This window comes from Adiantum capillus-veneris, chromosome 10, assembly GCF_014529385.1.
Source record: "Adiantum capillus-veneris isolate H3 chromosome 10, ASM1452938v2, whole genome shotgun sequence".
In the NCBI taxonomy this organism is placed as follows: Eukaryota; Viridiplantae; Streptophyta; class Polypodiopsida; order Polypodiales; family Pteridaceae; genus Adiantum; species Adiantum capillus-veneris.
In genome coordinates this window covers 84,047,774-84,064,902 of record NC_140940.1, presented here as the reverse complement: position 1 = coordinate 84,064,902, position 17,129 = coordinate 84,047,774, and the positions used below count along the sequence as shown (strand labels likewise).

The window sequence follows — 17,129 nt, the reverse complement described above, 5'->3', positions numbered from 1 at the left end:
GATTTTTTGTAATGACGAGCGTGACTTTATTATTTTATTGAGCACGAGAAAAACATTATTATTTCGTGGGTGATTAGCAAGGAAAGCACTATCAATATCGTTTTGAATGAGTTGTTCAAAAGATGCATTATGGTTGGTTGAGGAACCCATGTACGTACAGTTTTTCTCCCCCCTTGGGCTATGGGGTGGAAGGAAGACAAGTAAATGAAACACGCACACACTGAGAGAGAGAGAGAGAGAGAGAGAGAGAGAGAGAGAGAGAGAGAGAGAGATGGGAATTTACAAGATGAGGAGTGGATGAAAGCAATATGATACAAAGAGTGTTTTTTTGCGTGGAGGTGATGGAGCTTCAATGTTGTAGAGGAGTGCTACTTTGTCTCTTTGACAAAAGATGTGATGAGGCCTAACTTGTTGACGGTGAATTTGCCAGTTCAAACAAGGGAGGCTAGTAGCTCACGTGCATCCATCACATCAGAAGCATATAAGTCAACAAAGTTTTGTCAAGATGCAATACTTTGTCGACTATGTCACCCGCTAAGGAAACATCAATTGGGGAAGCTTTGTTGGCCAAAATCTTTCCTTCAAGCTTGGGCACCAAAACAATAGTTGTAGATTTTGAGCAAATAGAGAAAAAGTTTGCCTCTTGTTGGTGATGAATCTTAGTAGATTTGCATTGACTGCAAAAACGTTCCACCAAAATTGAGTTCACATTCACAAAGTGCAGTGTGCCAGTCACCTATGTATAGGCACCTGACGAGTTAGAGCTTTCTTGAGTTATTACGGTGAAAAAGGAAAAGCAAGATCAATACTTACTTCTTGATTGTGACCAACATCAAGAATATGGGCCTTATCTGCTTCCTCCAAACGATGCTTGAGACGAGGACTTTTGACATGTGCTAGGATAGTAATATCCATGACTAAGAGTGTATTGCTCCGACCTGTGAAGGAACCTATGTTTTGTGCAGCAAACATAGGATGCCCATCAGTCTCAAGAGCATGAAAAATAGCGTGATAATCGTCTTTGCGTGCATTCACGAAGCTAAGTTGTGACGGCAAGAGAGGGAAAATATTAGAAAGCTGCAAATCTATAGAAGGGCGAAGATAAGTAAGCCTTACAGTGTCACGATTCTCAGCTGCTAGCCCATCTGCAACAACAAGATCACCTTGGGAAAGACCAGCTTTTGAAGTGCTAGCATGGCCCTGTATAACAACAAAAGCTACAGTTCCAAAGTGTGTACGTGTGCCTTGTGCATGCAAGGACTGTGCCTCATCCAGAAATTGACGCACTTTGCTCTTTGGTTAAAAACTAAGGCTGACTTCAAAAGGCTTTGTCTTTTCTACAACCGTGGAAGCATTGAAGAATAGTACATAAGGAGATGTGCAACCATCTGACTTAGTTTTTTTTTTACAGTTACATTCTCAATGTGGACAAAGTCTCCTATAGTAAGGGTGTCAATGAATTGCTTAATAAATTGATCGCTAACAACACAAGTGATGGTGTCAGTGTTGAGTGGGTCAACTAGGTCTGCCTTAAGATAACGCATATACTTAGCGACTTCTGGGCTTTGTTTGTAGTTTCCATATCGGTTAAGTATGCACCCCTCGAATGCGAAACGAGGTCAAGTTTCAGTGATGTCAACAATGCACAATAGAGGGATCTTAGTGGGAATATAAGGCACAAGAGAAGATGAACTAGTGGGAGTTACATTCTCATGGCAACAGTCAGTAGCAATATGTCGCAATATGTTCATCTAGTTTGGCACCCTCCGCGACGCTCTTTTTTTTTGCAGTTGCAGGTGGTGGTACCCCAAGTAAAGGTTTGGCTGCCACAACAAAAAACAAAACTCGTAAGGGTTGGGTACAATAGTAGAATATCTATGCGATGCAAGCAAGCCTTACTTAGTTGCGCTGTCGCCTCGCACGTTTTGAAAAGTGTACGTGTTATTGTACCACTTTGATCCACACGCTTGAGGGATTTGCACCCAATGCCAAGAGAAGAAGAAACATCAACCTTAGGCAAGCTCGAAGTGCTCCTTGTGCAAAGTGGAGACACATGGTCAAGAATGAGGCCACTATCGGGTCCTAAAAATGATGCAGCTGTATCACGGTGCACTATCTTGTGTAACTCTGTAAAAACAGTTATTGCCAAGCGTACATCAAGTATTTTCTATAAGTTAGCAAGCTATTGAGTCACCATTTTCAAACTCCATCGAGCGAACATCACTAGATTCATCGCACATGGGTTCGACGTTGTCATCGTAGCCATCGTAATATCCATCGAGTGGATTTCGCGAGGAGGAAGAGGCAGCCATATTAAGAGAGGATGGTAAATAATATTCACACAATTATTACTTGATGTGTTCAAAAGAAGAAAAGGATAAAGAACATCCTTTAACTAAAGGATAAATAAGTTCATAGAAATAATACTTCACACAGTCACAAGGATCTTAGGATCAATAAGAGAGGGATGTTTTTGAACTAATTTTTAAAGCACCACTTATATACTACAACCTCCCTTCCCTTTCTCAACGTTCACTAAGTCTTAAAGCTAACCTACTATCAGTTCTATTAAATGGATTTGACACATTTAGACACATGAAAGAGGTGACATCAAATTCAAAGGGATTAATGAACTAGTAGACAAGTGTGTATTGGTGGTCTAGGGTTCCCACCATACTCATGCGTTGAACACCATACCTACTATCGGATCTATTAAATGGATTTGACATATAAATTGATTTGACACATTTAGACACATGAAAGAGGTGACATCAAATTCAAAGGGATTAATGAACTAGTGGACAAGTGTGTGTTGGTGTTCTAGGGTTCCCACCATACTCATGCATTGAACACCATAGAAACAGCGAATGGACGAGCCTAAAATTTCCTCTTGACAAACTCAGTAAAAAGAAATTTGTATGTTGGAGGAAATGATTTTTCCCGAGCACTTGGAGGGAAAAGGATTTCCAAAAACCAGTGCTCGTGGTAAATTGTGTTTCGTCTTAGTAGCGTGCCGGTTTCAATCTCAAAAAATGTCGATCGAGAGCACGATAGTGTTTGGAAAAAAACATTTTTTCAAACATACAAAAATTCCTTTCCTTGGATTTGTCAAGAGGAAATTTTAGAGAATCAAGTTAATTTTTCTGGTCTATACACTATTTTTCTCTATTTTGCACCGAAAGTTTTCCCACCTTGACAGTGTGCCGATTTCAATCTCAAAAATGCCGATTGAGGACATGATAGTTTTTGGGAAAAAACACTTTTCCAAACATAGAAAATTCCTTCCCTTGGATTTCCCAAGAGGAAATTTTTGAAAATCAAGTTAATTTTTTGGGCTATTACATTTTTTTTTCTATTCGGAGTGGAATGTTTCCCTCTCCTTGGCATTAGTCTTGAACCGGTTCGAATTATGAAAATGCCGATCGAATGCAAGGGGGAAAGGAGAATTTCCGCCCCAAAGCAAAGAAAAGTAGGGTAAAAACCTAAAAAAGACCATGATTTTTAAAAAAATCTCCTCCAGGGATACTCAAGGAAATAAAATTTGCACGCTTGAAAAAACGATTTTTCTCGACCATTGGGAAGGAAGGAATTTCAAAAATACGAACAATTTCGATGCAAAGGGAAAAGGAGAAATTCCACCTCAAAGTAGAGGAGAATAGTGTAAAAACAATAAAAAGTAACGTAACTTTTGGAAATTTCCTCTTGGCAAATTCAAGCAAAGGAATTTCGTATGCATGAAAAAATGCTTTTTCTCGAACACTGCTATTATTATAGCTTGTGTATGGAGACGCTGTCGAAGGTGACGTCGTGCTGTTGCGGTGAGAAGCAGGGCTCAACTTTGAAGTCATGATGCAGTCTCACAAATGAGAGGAGTTTTCTCGTGCCACAACCAGTGTGTGGGAAAAATGTGTCTCAGCTTAATATCGTGCCGTTTTCAATGGAAAAAAAGCCGGTTTAGGGCAAGGAAAAAACGAGAGATTCCGCCTCTAAATAGAGAAAAATAGTTTCAAAACCTAAAAAAAGTTACCTTATTTTCTAAAATTTCCTCTTGGCAAATTCAAGGAAGGAATTTTTTATGTTTGGAAAAAGGATTTTCCCGTACACTAGGCATGACCCAAAAATAGTGTAAAAACCTAGAAAATATATGTGCTTTTCTAAAATTTCCTCTTGCCAAATTGAATAAAGTAATCTTATATGTTCGAAAAATTGATTTTCCCCGAACACTGCCACAGTGCTCGAAAAAAACTTTTTTCCAAAAACTTGGCAAATATGTAAAACAACAGATGTAAATTGCGAGTGCATCCATTGCATTGGACGGTGGAGCAAGTCTAGTCCGACCTTTCCAATTTTCGGCAATATTGTGTCTCAACAAAATATCATGCTGTTTTGAATCTAAAAAATGCCAATTGAGGGCAGGGGAGAAAGGAGAAATGCTGTCCTAGAATAGACAAAAAATAGAGTTGAAATTTTAAAAAGCAGCCTAATTTTTTGAAATTTCCTCTTCAGTGTTCGGGGAAAATGTGTCTCGTCTTAATATCGTGCCGTTTTCAATTTAAAAAGTGTCAATTGGAGGGCACGGCAAAAGGAGCAATACCGCCCCAAAATAGACAAAAATAGTGTAAAAATTTCAAAAAATAGCCTAATTTTTTGAAATTTCCTCTTGAAATAAACAAGGAAAGGAATTTGTAATGTTCGGAAAAATGATTTTTCCAGTATCTTGGTACCATAGCCTCTCACTCTGTGTGTGTGTGTGTGTGTGTGTGTGTGATGCGATCGACAATTCGAGGGTCTGCCATCGTCTACAGGAGGAAGTTAAGATACACAACATTCTCATGAAGCAAAGAGCTCGCAGGATGGCAGTGGGCAGGAGCCTCAACATTGCCGAGCAATATTCGGGGAAAATGTGTCTCGGCTTAACATCGTACCGTTTTCAATTTCAACAAGGTGAGGAATCACCCCCCCCCCCCCCCCCCCCCCCCCCCTCTCTCTCTCTCTCTTTCTCTCTCTCTCTCTCCCCACACCAGCCAACTTCGCAATCAAGTACATAAACTGTACACATCACACACTACCTCTATAGAAGCTTAGTTCATCACGGTTGTCAAATTAAGCGCGTGACTCAGCTCTCTCTCTCTCTCTCTCTCGTCACAGAGTCACAGCTTTGCGAAAGTACTACTGCGTCTCGGCTTCCTATCTCCCTAAGGCGCTTCGCACGTGCAGCATTCTCTCTCGTGACGCCAACCTGATCAGACTGGACTCTGGAGTCACGACGTCCTGAATCCTCTCTCCTCAGTGAATCCAGCTTCCCAGAGCGTCACAAAACTGAAAATTACGGGCTCAAACTGCAGGCTTATAGCGTAGAACACAACATGCCAATATGTAGTGTGCTCTTCAGAGATTTGAATCTAACCCCTTCCAATATGAAGTGTGCCAATTTGACTCAAACATAGGAGTAAACATAGACTCCTGGCTTCGTACTGCGGTGCTTCGAAAAACCAGAAACAAGACGCCGTCTCCTTTTCTAACGCTTGTCACACTATCGCCATCCTTTTTGCGCCTTGGGACTCCCTACACAACACGGCACATTATGCACAATATAGCCCTGTCAGTGTCGCCATCGTTTCTGCGCCTTGGGACTCCACAGTATATGTCTTTTCCGACTATCCTGTCCACCTTCTTGCAAAAGCTCTCCACGTGGATGGCATCTACGAATGAACACCCAATCCAGCCCAATAACAAGGCCTCTCTTGAGCAAGCCAAAAAGTCACTTTTTGACTCACTTTGACCCATGAGATGATGATGTGGTAGGTGTGACTGAAAAACCACCCCTCGAAAGTTGAAAAAGCTACGGAGAGAATGATATCTTAAAGGCCTTTACTTTTTGCTCTTTTAGCTTTTTAAAAGAAACCTTAGTGTTGTGTTAGGTTAGGGAGACTTTCATTGTTTATAGTGCATGATGGAGACTTATTTTAAATGTTAGTTTCACTTTATCCTGCCATGTCTTGACTTTTTTTTGCATTCTATTGTTTTAAAATGTTAAAGTGAAACTTCACTTCCATAATTCTAATAAATTCTATGGATACACACACATATATATTAATGAGTTTTTTAAATTTCACATTTCATTTCAGAGCCTCACATGGCTTGAATTTTCTTACATTCTATAACTTAATTCTAGTCAATATTCAGGAAAGTCTTTTTTATCGACCGAGTTTCCTTCCTACAAAGAAGCGAACCAAAAATACTAGCATAAATTTAAAATTTGTAAGATTTTTGAACTATTTTCTCACATATTTCATCAGTTTTTCTTCCCTTTACCATGGTTTGCAACCAGGTAGTCTTCATTTTCAAACGGCTCAAAGCTAAGCTGAGGCAATCCTTTCTTGGACGCTGATTCTACTTAAACTCAACCTTAATGATTTTATCACGTTCTAATTATTTTAGAAAGCCATCATGATTCTTTCACTTGTTTTATAGCTAAACACCTATTAAAAAAACTTAGTAAAATGAAAATATTTATTCTCTCTTAATAATATTACCATTTAACCTCTAATCCCAAAACCTTACAATATCCATGCAAAGCCTCGTCACTATATGGCATGGCTCCAGCCAACAAGGAAATCTATGGTGGGAAAGAGAAGCGAAAATCGCAATGCAATCTCAATCGTCCGTTGACTCAATGAACTAGGGATTGAACTCGGGGAAAAAATGGCGCCCCGAGTTCACTCATAGTTCACCCCTAATTCACCCGCCTCACGGAGTGTGGGTCGAACCCAAGACGTCTGTTGCCACGCAAATGCCCTACCAACACGCTAATGCACGTCGTTGTCCACGTTGGCATGGCACATGATCACCCCCTAGTTTACCCACCCCTAGTTCACCCCCCCTTAGTTCGCCCCCAGTTCACCCATCCCTAGTTTACCCCGAGTTCACTGCATGATCCGACGGTTGAGATTAAAGCCGCCTCGCCCCCCCAAATTTGGGCCATAGATCCCCTCGGAGCCAGAGTCGTGCCATATAGTGAGGAGGCATGCAAAGTCTATATATTTCCTAATGAGATTAGAAGTTAAGTCTACGTATCCCAAATACCTCTCAGCAAGCAAGTGATGATTCTTATTTAACTTCTAATCCCAAAACCTTACAAGATGCATGCAAAGTGCATATATTTCCTAGTGAGGTGAGGTTAGAGTCAAGGATTTCATTAAACTGATCAAATATTTATAACCACGTTAATAACATTGAGTGATTACATTTCAAAATACGTGATTACGTTAAATATTCACGTGACTTCCCTTTAACCTATAGCAATTGTCTACTTAAGTACATCCAATGTGTTTTGATTTCTTGGTGGGCTCCGTTTAGCATTCTTATAGTTTCCCAATAGGTCCGTTGAGAAAAATACATATGTCGATGGGGGTTTTGGTGGGGTTGCCACATCACCACTTATCGACTTTTTTGTGATCACGTTAATTGTGATTATGTGAATGTGATCACACATTGTGATCACAAATTTTTTTACGTGATCACGTAAATATTAAATCCTTGGTTTTGTATCCCAAAAACCTGTTGTCAGTCAAGTAGCACATCGTATGCTAGGGGCAACTCCTGCTTTCTCTGCTATGTCAGTTGTGCTTTTCTCAAGCTGCCACACTTCACTAACACACTCTTTTATTGACCTACTACTTTTTCTCACAAAATGTTAGAGCTACTTTTCCTATACAATATGTAAGTTTCCACAAGGTTGTTAAGGCACTCCACAACACTGAGTAAGACGTAGCATTAAAGAGGAGGGGGGGTTAAGGAGATCGACGGTCCGGAAGTGGACGCGGGAAGTCCGAGGCAAATTAAACCCAGACCGCAAAAATTCGAGGCAAAATGGGGACAGCAGACCAGCGCGAAAAAATGAGCTGAATGTCGACGCGATTTGAACCCAAGACCTCGTCGCCCAGATTGAGACGCATGAGCTAACCATCTCACTCGCGCGCATACGATGTTACCATAGCCCATTTTTATTGGATTCTATTATTAAAACATGGACGTTACCCGGGTTTAGTGTAGGACCGGGTTTAGTCGGTGGCCGGGTTTAGTTTTTAAGTGTACAATAATCTCCCCGATTTTTGTGACTCGGTATGATGATTAAAGTTACAAAAGCATTGATAATGTAGTTCGCAGCAGACATGATCAACACGATAGATCACAATACACATAATCAACACCTCGACTAGCAGATCAGAACCGTATCCATTTGTCCGTTTCTCTCGACGATGCAACAATAAATCAACAGTAAACCACATCGATAAATTTCTAAGGCATGGCATATCATAAAAGGATATTATTCACATTTCAAAATGAGCATCATCTACAAATGCCAACCCCTCACAACTCAACACTCCACCCTTCTTTTGCGAGTTATATGATACAAACTGTCACGTTACAAAAGATCGATCATGCATAATTGGGATGATGGTGGTCGGAAAACATTTTATTGAACGGTTTTCTGTACATTGCTTGCGGCCTCATCAAGTGTCCTCTTCGCATCTCCATCTTTTGATGCTACACTCTCTTTCAAGCCCTGCATGCACACAAGACGTTTTTGGACAAATTCTCACAATAATTCCCCATTGTGACTTTTTACCTCAACATCATGAGCTTCTGTGAGGTGAGGGAGGCCCCGCATGCCTAGCTAGGGGGGGGGGGGGGGGGGGTGGTCCCTTGCCCCAAATCGTACCTAGCTAGGTATGTGGTGCCTCTTGTGCAGAAGCTCATGATGTTATGCATTGTATGAAAAACACTGAAAGAAACTCTTTTTTCCTGCATGAGGAAATTTCTAGATCTTCTTGTGATGTCAAGTGAAGGAATCATTAAGGGTAGTGGCAAAATTAAGGGTAAGCGGAATGGTCATCGGCAAGGCAAATCATCAAACTGTATCCTAGAACTTCCATCAGCAAGGTAAGCCAAGTCATCTTACATCCTGGGATTAGGCAAAGGGGGTTTAAAAAGCATAATCTCGAATCGACAAGGCAATGCTCAACTAAAGCATAGTTCCATTGCGACCCTGCCAATGAAGGAAACTGACAGCGCTTGACCAAATTATTTTCCTTTCGATTGTCAAGTGATGTGAAGGAACCTTTCACATTATTGGAAAAATTAATGCATAATTAGCCAAATGAGGATACCTGGAAGCCTTCCTTGATGGAACTGATGATCCCACCCGGTCCGCTATTGCCGGTTGTGTCATCGATGTTGCTCTGCACTTTACTAGCAGCACTCTCCGCAGCACCTTGCACATCTCCCTTCTTGTCCCCTAGGTTGCTTGCGATGTTGCTCACTCCACCCTGGATTTGAGAAAGGGCTTTCCCTCCGGCACTGGAAAACCAAAATGCCAAACCCATAGTCTTTATATAACGCGGACCCTCATTTCAAATGGAAATACTATTATTTTGCACCAAAGCACTAATTTTCACACACACAAATTACACTAGCAAAGAAAAGTATATGTTAATAAAGAAATTGGACACTTATAATATGTAACTTACTAAGCACTTCTATAATCACAAGAATTCTCACACTGTGACTTCACAAAAGCTCACGATCAAAAACTTCACAAAAGCTCAACATCATGAGCTTTTGATCATGAGCTTCTGTGAGGGAAGCACCGCATACTTAGCTAGGTACGATTGGGGGCAGGAGACCGCCCGGGCAGGACAGGAGACCGCCCGGTCTCCTGCCGGGGCGGTCTCCTGCCCCCAATCGTACATACTTAGCCCAATCGTACCTAGCTAAGTATGCGGTGCTTCCCTCACAGAAGCTCATGATGTTATGCATTGTATGAAAAACATTGAAAAAGACTCCATTTTCCTACATGAGAAAATTTCTAAATCTTCTTGTGACACTTAAAAAGACTCCATTTTCCTACATGAGAAAATTTCTAAATCTTCTTGTAAATATAATCCTCTCCCTGGTTTCAATGGAAATAGTGCTGTTCATGGAAATGCTACTATTTCAGGCCTTCGTTTGCACCAAAAGCACTAAATGTATGTTGATGGGACACTGCATACAGGCAAGCTAGAAAAGCATGCTAAAACATCCAAATGAGGGATATTATAATATGGCATGTGTAGGATGGTTTTCAACAAACGTACTTCTGGGCAACCTTCCCTGCATCCTGGGCAGACCCAGCTACGCGGCCAGGACCGAAGCGTTGAGGAGAATCCTCCACATTCAGCTTATCTGCGGACTTGAGAAGGTCCTGAGCTTTCTGGGCTGTCCTCTCAGCTCCACTATTACCCGGATCTGAGATGGCGAGAGAGGCCGGTGGTGCCGCGGAACCAGCAGTGAACACAGAGAGGGCAGCACCAGCTGCGACGAGACCAGTGAGAATGGCGTTCCTGGGAGAAGTAGCTGGGGCCTCCTGCACTTGTAATTATAAGATTAGAGAGAGAGAGAGAGAGAGAGAGAGAGAGAGAGAGAGAAGTGCTCTTACCTTGTCGGACAGACTGCAAGTCACGGCCATGGACGTGCCGGAGGAAGAGAAAGGAAATGCAAGCATGGCGGGGGCTGAGGGTGCCACAAAGGGGGCGGACGTAGAGGAGAGAGGAGCGTGCACGGCTGCGCTTGAAGCAGACGAGGTAAGAGAGAGAGTGTTGCAGGCCATAGCGACGATCGCCGTGGTAGAGAGAGGTACTTGTGAAGTGCTTTCAAGAAGTTCTCTGCTTTCCAAGTGGTAGTAGACTGCTTGCGAGTGTGCGTGATTGATCGACTGCATGCATTTTGCTGCGTTTTGTAGTCGCAATCCCCGGCGCCCCATGCTCGCCACGTACTGCCCATACACTTGTCGCCTGTTCAAGTTTTCACGTGTCCTCTCCTCACTCGTTATTAATCTTCCTTTAGCTAAGGCTTCCTTGTGCGATGTGGTGTCCTCTAGAGCTCCAAGAGACCGGCCACATAAACCTTGAGACTTCTGTGGACGTATAAGCTCGGATGCCTACCTATATATCACATGAAGTTTTGGACAAATTCTCACAATATTTCCCACATTGTGACTTACCTTAATATCATGAGCTTTTGTGACGGAGGCGTTGCATACCAAGCTAGGTACGATTGGGGGCAGGGGACCGCCGGCCCAGTGGGGGGCCGTGGGTCCCCTTCCCCCAATCGTACCTAGCTAGGTATGCGGTGCCTCTCGAGCAGAAGCTCATGATGTTATGTATTGTATGAAAAACACTGAGAAAGACTCTGTTTTCCTACATGAGAAAATTTCTAAATCTTCTTGTGCTACTTGAACACATGGATGTACAAAAGAAAGCTATTGCAAGCACTCTAGGTAGCAAGCAAATTGTCTACAAGCATAAGCTTGCAATCGCTAGTAAAGAGATGTGTCTTCGTTTTGGGTGGCACTCCCTCACAAAGGGGCTCTTTCAAGATTCACTCAAAGTTGAGTCTTCCCAGCATTAGCGAGGTTAACCACATATTAACACAAATTTGGTCACACCCACACACTCTTTGTAAATTAGCTTACAAAAATCTTGATGAAAAGGAAGCTAGGGATCATTGCCTTAATGGTTGGAGATGGTGACAATCACGTTGGTTTGTTGTCATCCAAAAAATAGCGTTCGACTTCCCTACCTTCATTGTAGGAGTTACCAAATGTGGAGAACCCGCTCTCCCCACTGCCCCCATTGCCCCTGAGTGCAACCCTGCTATTATTTACAAGCCAAGTTTTAGGAGGGCTTCGTCCACCTACTTGCACTTTCAATGTCAAATAAGGGTTATCTTACAAGATGTCAGGGATGGCTAGCTTAAGATCTTGTTGTACATTGCCGCACGCAGCTTTCCTTAATGGTTTTGAGCAGTAAAGTGTTGAGTTTTTAGTCATCCCTTCAAAGACAAATTTAGGATTTATGTCAATGAAATTGTTTTGGTTTGGGATTCATGTGGAAATCATTTTTCTACGCCCAAATGGGAGCCTTATCCATGTGTACACATGGAGGATTCTAGCATCCAAAGGATTAAGCCATCATCTGGAACTTTGAACTAGACAGATAAGTAATAACAAATCGAATCATGCATACTTTGGAATGGCTATCTCTTGAGGCACACGAGCGGAGAAAGAGTGGGAATGAGAGAGCAAAAGAGCGCATTCATGCATACCTATCCTAGACTAGCATTCTATGTATGCATGTTAGAGAGGAGAAGGGAGGTTGGGAGAGATGGCTATTTGTGGAACATGTTAACATGAGTTATGGCTTGCCTAACATAGTAAGTGATTGTGATCCAAAAGTTTTCGCTTTAGAGGAATGCTTTCAAGAGGTTGGGCAAATAAGTAGTAACGTTTGATTTAGATGGAATCTAAAGAGATGCCTTGGCTTCCGAATAGCCCAAAATTCTATCCAATGTAGAAGCCTTACACATGCTTGTTTGTAATCGTTAAGCATTTACTCCCTCAAATATCACCCTAATTCCTATCCAATGTAGAAGCCTTAAATACCTTACACATGCTTGTTTGTAATCATTAAGCATAACATCTTGCATGAGGAGTGATGCTATTGAACAATTCAACACGGGTGAAGCTTTGTAAATACTTAGTGTGGGTGCCAAGATTCATCATCTTTGGGTCTTCCATAGGTGTTTCTACCCTCCATTGAGTATACCCATGGCGTTATCTAGGTTTTTCAATTGTCTTTTGAGTTCCAATTGCAGGCTAATGTTTCCTGTTTAAAAAATGTTGGGATATGGGCTTTTAACCTAGGTGAGAATTACCTCTAGTCTACATGGAGCCTAGGTCGCATAGGGCACATGTGGATGTCTAGTTGGATGGTGAGGTGGAGGTTTTACTACACTTTTGTACCTCACTTGTGGTAAGTAATTAGCATATGTTAATATGAACGCTACACTCTCTAACCCCCTTAACCTTTCAATCGGTATCAAAGCAATAGAGTGATTAATATATTTTAAATCACATTAAGATCTTAATTTCTTTATTCTAAACACGGTTCTCTCTTATTAGCATTATTTCAATAAACCTCTATCACCTAATCATGGATTAAGCAAGTGAGATGATGGGATTATGCGTTCTTGGAGCCACTACCCACTCTCAAGTTGATTAATCCTTGATTAGTGTGTGTAGGTATTGTATAGTTTCCATTGACGTCTTCGTTATTTCTGCATTAAACATTTCAACAATATCTCACACTTGCTTTACCATTTCCATTGGGGCACCCTTTATAATTTCTAGTGCTAATCAACCTCTACATCTCCATCAGGCAAAACATTCTATGCCTTGATGGAGTTTACGAGATTAAATTAGTGCTTAGGGTCTTTTCTTCAGCATTGTTTTTTCTTAAATTTTTCTTTTAATTTTGCGTCAATAATTATTCACTCTCAAGAGTTCACTTCCTTGCATTAATATTATGTGCGTAGAGCATTTTACACGGCTCGCACTCTCTGAAAGTTGCATGCAACAAGAATAGTGGCCAACATCTCAATCGGCAAATATTATGCTAGTTGCTATATTGGGGTGTGCATGCATCAGATGTTAACCCGATAACAAGTCTGCAAAAGGCATTAAACTCGATAGCTAACACATCCTCTCTTTGTTATAGATGGGTATGGATAAGCCCCAAGCTGCAAAGCCCACGTGCTATCACTGCTCTATAGGGAGATCTCCGTTCGTCTGGCAGGTCTGGAATCTGTGTTGGTGTACTATTTCGAGCTATGACTCACGCTATGCTTCAAGGTATCACATCTTTAGTGCGAACTATTTATAAAACCCCTTAGTTGTGAAATTTTCACCAATAAACGGAACCTTTTTCCTATTCAAATTGATTTAAAAAATTCAACATCATTTTTTCAACACCCTTTTGTATGTGAAAATGTCAAAAAATATAGAATAAAATAATCCCTACTGTTAAACCCACGAGATAGGCATTTGGGGTGGGGGGGACTAGATTGAATGAGCTTAAAGAGCTTTACAAGAGTGCTCTTATATAGAAGAGCTAAGATGTAGTACAAGTGAAGTACAAAAATGTAGTACATTCCTACCTCGCCATCCAACTAGACATCCAAATGTGCCCTATGTCACCTCGGATCCATGTTATTTGAAGGTGATTCTTACCTAAAGCTAAAGTCCATATCCCAACAACCCTCCCCTTCGCATTTAGACTAAATTGACTGACTAAAGATACAAATCATTATCCACACACAATGACAATATGATCCACTAAGGAAGACAAAAACCTCCCCTTAAACTAGAGAAGGTACAAATTGCCTTCTCGTCTTTCTCCTCTACATCGTTGGTTGTTGTCGCCTTCTTCTTCTTCTTCTTTGTCTTTTGACTTTGCCTCCTACACCATCTTGTTGACAGTGCTACCATGGTTGTTGCCCTAGTGAGGCCCTAGTCTTCTCATGAGCTTTGTTGTATCAAAATTTAATGACACTAATGCACAATGAGTTAATGCTGCCAAAACTCCTCCCCTGGAAATGAATTTTCTCATCTCACAATCCCTTATGGTGCAATGAAGCGGTCTTAGCACTCTCTATTTAGGTTTTACATTACCCGCCCCACCCCCCCCCCCCCCCTTCCCCCTTTCCTAGCCCGAGAATCTAGCTATTGTTTGAGTCTACTCACTCTCTTTCTCTTCTGTGTTGAGTAATTAGTGTGTCAATTAGCATTATGTTAATATGAATGCCGCACTCCCTTAACACTAGGGTTGTGTTTGAGCCATGTAAGTGGCTCGAGCTACAATAATGGCTTGGCACTACATTCTATATAATTGACTATAAGATTGATTATTTGTCAGAAAACCATGAATATAAGATATCATTGAGGTCCTATCACATAGAGGAACATAAAATTGGCTTTCAAGTATGACAACATACACATTTCTTAGGCCTAAAACAAGTTGAAAGCATTTTTTTAAATAAAAGTAGTATATGCATGTATTCTCATTGTACCATATTTAAAAAAAATGTTTCAATGATTTTTAAGGGGTCTATGTGGGCAATTAAAACTTTTAAGCATTTTTCTTTAATTGTACATGAAAGATGATCCTTGAAAAATGAGATTTTTATATGAAATAATTTACTTGTATTCTTTATCAACTCCCTCCATGCCTTCAAAAACAAGGTGAGGGATCACGAGGGCCTGCCAATGAAATTTTCTAAAAATTCTTCTTGGCAAACTCAAGGAAAGGAATTTTGCTTGTTTGGAAAAATGAATTTTCACGAACAGTAATAGTCTCTCTCTCTTTCTCTCATGTAGGTGCACACCATGGTCTCTCTCTCTCTCTCTCTCTCTCTCTCTCTCTTTTTGAGGTAGTCGAGAGTTTGCAGGAGGAAGGTAAGATACACAGCCAATGGGAAAAAGTAATAGTCTCTCTCTCTTTCTCTCATGTAGGTGTGCACCATGATCTCTCTCTCTCTCTTCTCTCTTTGAGGAAATCGAGGGTTTGCAGGAGGAAGGTAAGTTACACGGCCAGTAGAAGGAAGGTAAGGTACACGTCACTACACAGTCTGGACTCTCTGCACCATGATCTCTCTCTCTCTCTCTCTCTCTCTTTTTGTAAAACTTCATTAATTTTATGATAGTAGACTGGATAACATAGGCTATACCTAGAACATCAGCAAGTCATAAGCTATCATAACACGCTGAAAACATGCAGCATTAAAAGTGTTGAAGTGCAATGCTTCGACGATTACAGATTCCAGTTTCTAGACCCTTACAACACCTTGTAGGTCTTCTGCAACGATTTCAGCTTCGAATAGAGTCGTCTTTTTTGCACAGCGGGTAACTCTTCCACTTCAGCATTGAGGGTGCGTTTCTGCCGACGAAGAGAGGAAGCCTGCACACGGACATCTTCTGTGTTCTTTAAGAGCTTCTGAAGCTTTTCTATTTCACGGTCAACCTCACGCTATGCTGAAGAACCCTAGCAGAGAGAGTCTGGGTTTCGTCTCTGATCTTGTATACCTCATCACGCTTTTTAATCAGCTCATCAACCTTGAGATCGTACTGTCTGGCGAGCTGGAAGAAGGTTTTTTCAACACGGCGACGATGGGCAAGCGATTGTTCCTGGTGGATTCGCTCTTGCTTGGCAACAGTATCCTCACTAGCGTTCATGTTGTAGCCCGCATAGCCACAGCCCACAGCGATGGCCAACAAGGAATGATTCCCCAGCCTCAGCAAGCCCTCCTTCATCCTGTCCGCCATAGCCATCTCCTTCAATTGACCAGAAATCTGTCACATCTACGCAGCTGCCATTTTTCACGCAGATCTCATATGCGCGAGCGGCGTTGCAAGAGCTCTCTCTCTGAGGCAATCGAGGGTCTGCAAGAGTACGACTGCATTTAGTGAAGTGCAGGAGCCTCAAGGCGACATCTGGACAGCTTGCACAAAACTGAGGCCCCTGTCAGACTCGGACACCGGCCCCACTCTGATTTTCAACTTAAAACAAACAATAATAAGAAATTATCGACTAAGGGAAGACGGACCTCTTTTTGAAACAGCTAGCTTGACATTAGAGCTGTAGACTCTGAAACATACATAGAGTTCAAATAGTTCTGAACATCAAGAGCGTGCCTTCTATGACACTCCTGAGCTTAAGATGAAGTAGAGCAATGTTCCATGACAGCAATCAAGCTTACCATGACTTCAAAATGTGTAGTTTTGGTGCCTTGTAGTCAGAAAAGTAGAGCCCCGTTGCGTGGCAAATGCTAGTGTCAATGAACTCCTGCAGAAGAAGCCTGCATAACCTTTGGTACACATGTGAGGGCTAGAAGCTGCGCCAGAGAGAAAGAAAACCCTAAATGGAAAGCAAAGAAGTAGAGTACGCAAAGGCTTCGTAGTGGGGGTACCTCTGGGAATGGCGGGCTAGGGAAGGTAAAGCAGGACGAAGGCAGTGCAGGAGGAAGAATCAACAGGCGAGAAGGAAGGTCGAAGAGGGAGGGGATGGCGATGGCGGACGAAAGCTTGAAGCCATGAAACATTGAGGTGATGCAACTCCTGAGGACACGTCAAGCTCGCATGTGCTACTCCAGGCAGATTTGACTTCGTTGCAATGAGTAACACCACATGTGAAAAACAAGGTGAGGGATGGCGCGCATGCTCAGATGTTGAGCTTTGACAAGCTCCAGTCCGT

At 41.8% G+C, this 17,129-nt stretch overlaps 1 protein-coding gene across 1 annotated transcript; it reads right to left on the bottom strand.

Moving 5' to 3' along the window:
- Positions 1 to 8,316: 8,316 nt before the first annotated feature.
- LOC147449163 (uncharacterized) lies at positions 8,317 to 16,216 on the bottom strand. Its single transcript, XM_086522554.1, has 6 exons — positions 15,962 to 16,216; positions 15,723 to 15,836; positions 10,481 to 10,981; positions 10,140 to 10,408; positions 9,174 to 9,363; positions 8,317 to 8,569 (listed from the first exon to the last, which is right to left on the bottom strand). The coding sequence occupies exons 1-6, from the start codon at positions 16,205 to 16,207 to the stop codon at positions 8,480 to 8,482; spliced, it is 1,410 nt and encodes a 469-aa protein (XP_086378680.1). The 5' UTR covers positions 16,208 to 16,216; the 3' UTR covers positions 8,317 to 8,479.
- Between the last annotated feature and the right edge of the window lie 913 nt (positions 16,217 to 17,129).

Excerpts from the sequence above, each read along its gene's own strand:
- LOC147449163 (XM_086522554.1), bottom strand. The coding sequence starts at position 16,207 with ATGGCTATGGCGGACAGGATGAAGGAGGGCTTGCTGAGGCTGGGGAAT. Across the intron at positions 15,837-15,961 it reads TGATTAAAAAGCGTGATGAG|GCTTCCTCTCTTCGTCGGCA; the intron begins GTATACAAGATC and ends GTCCGTGTGCAG. Across the intron at positions 8,570-9,173 it reads CCATCAAGGAAGGCTTCCAG|GGCTTGAAAGAGAGTGTAGC; the intron begins GTATCCTCATTT and ends GTGTGCATGCAG.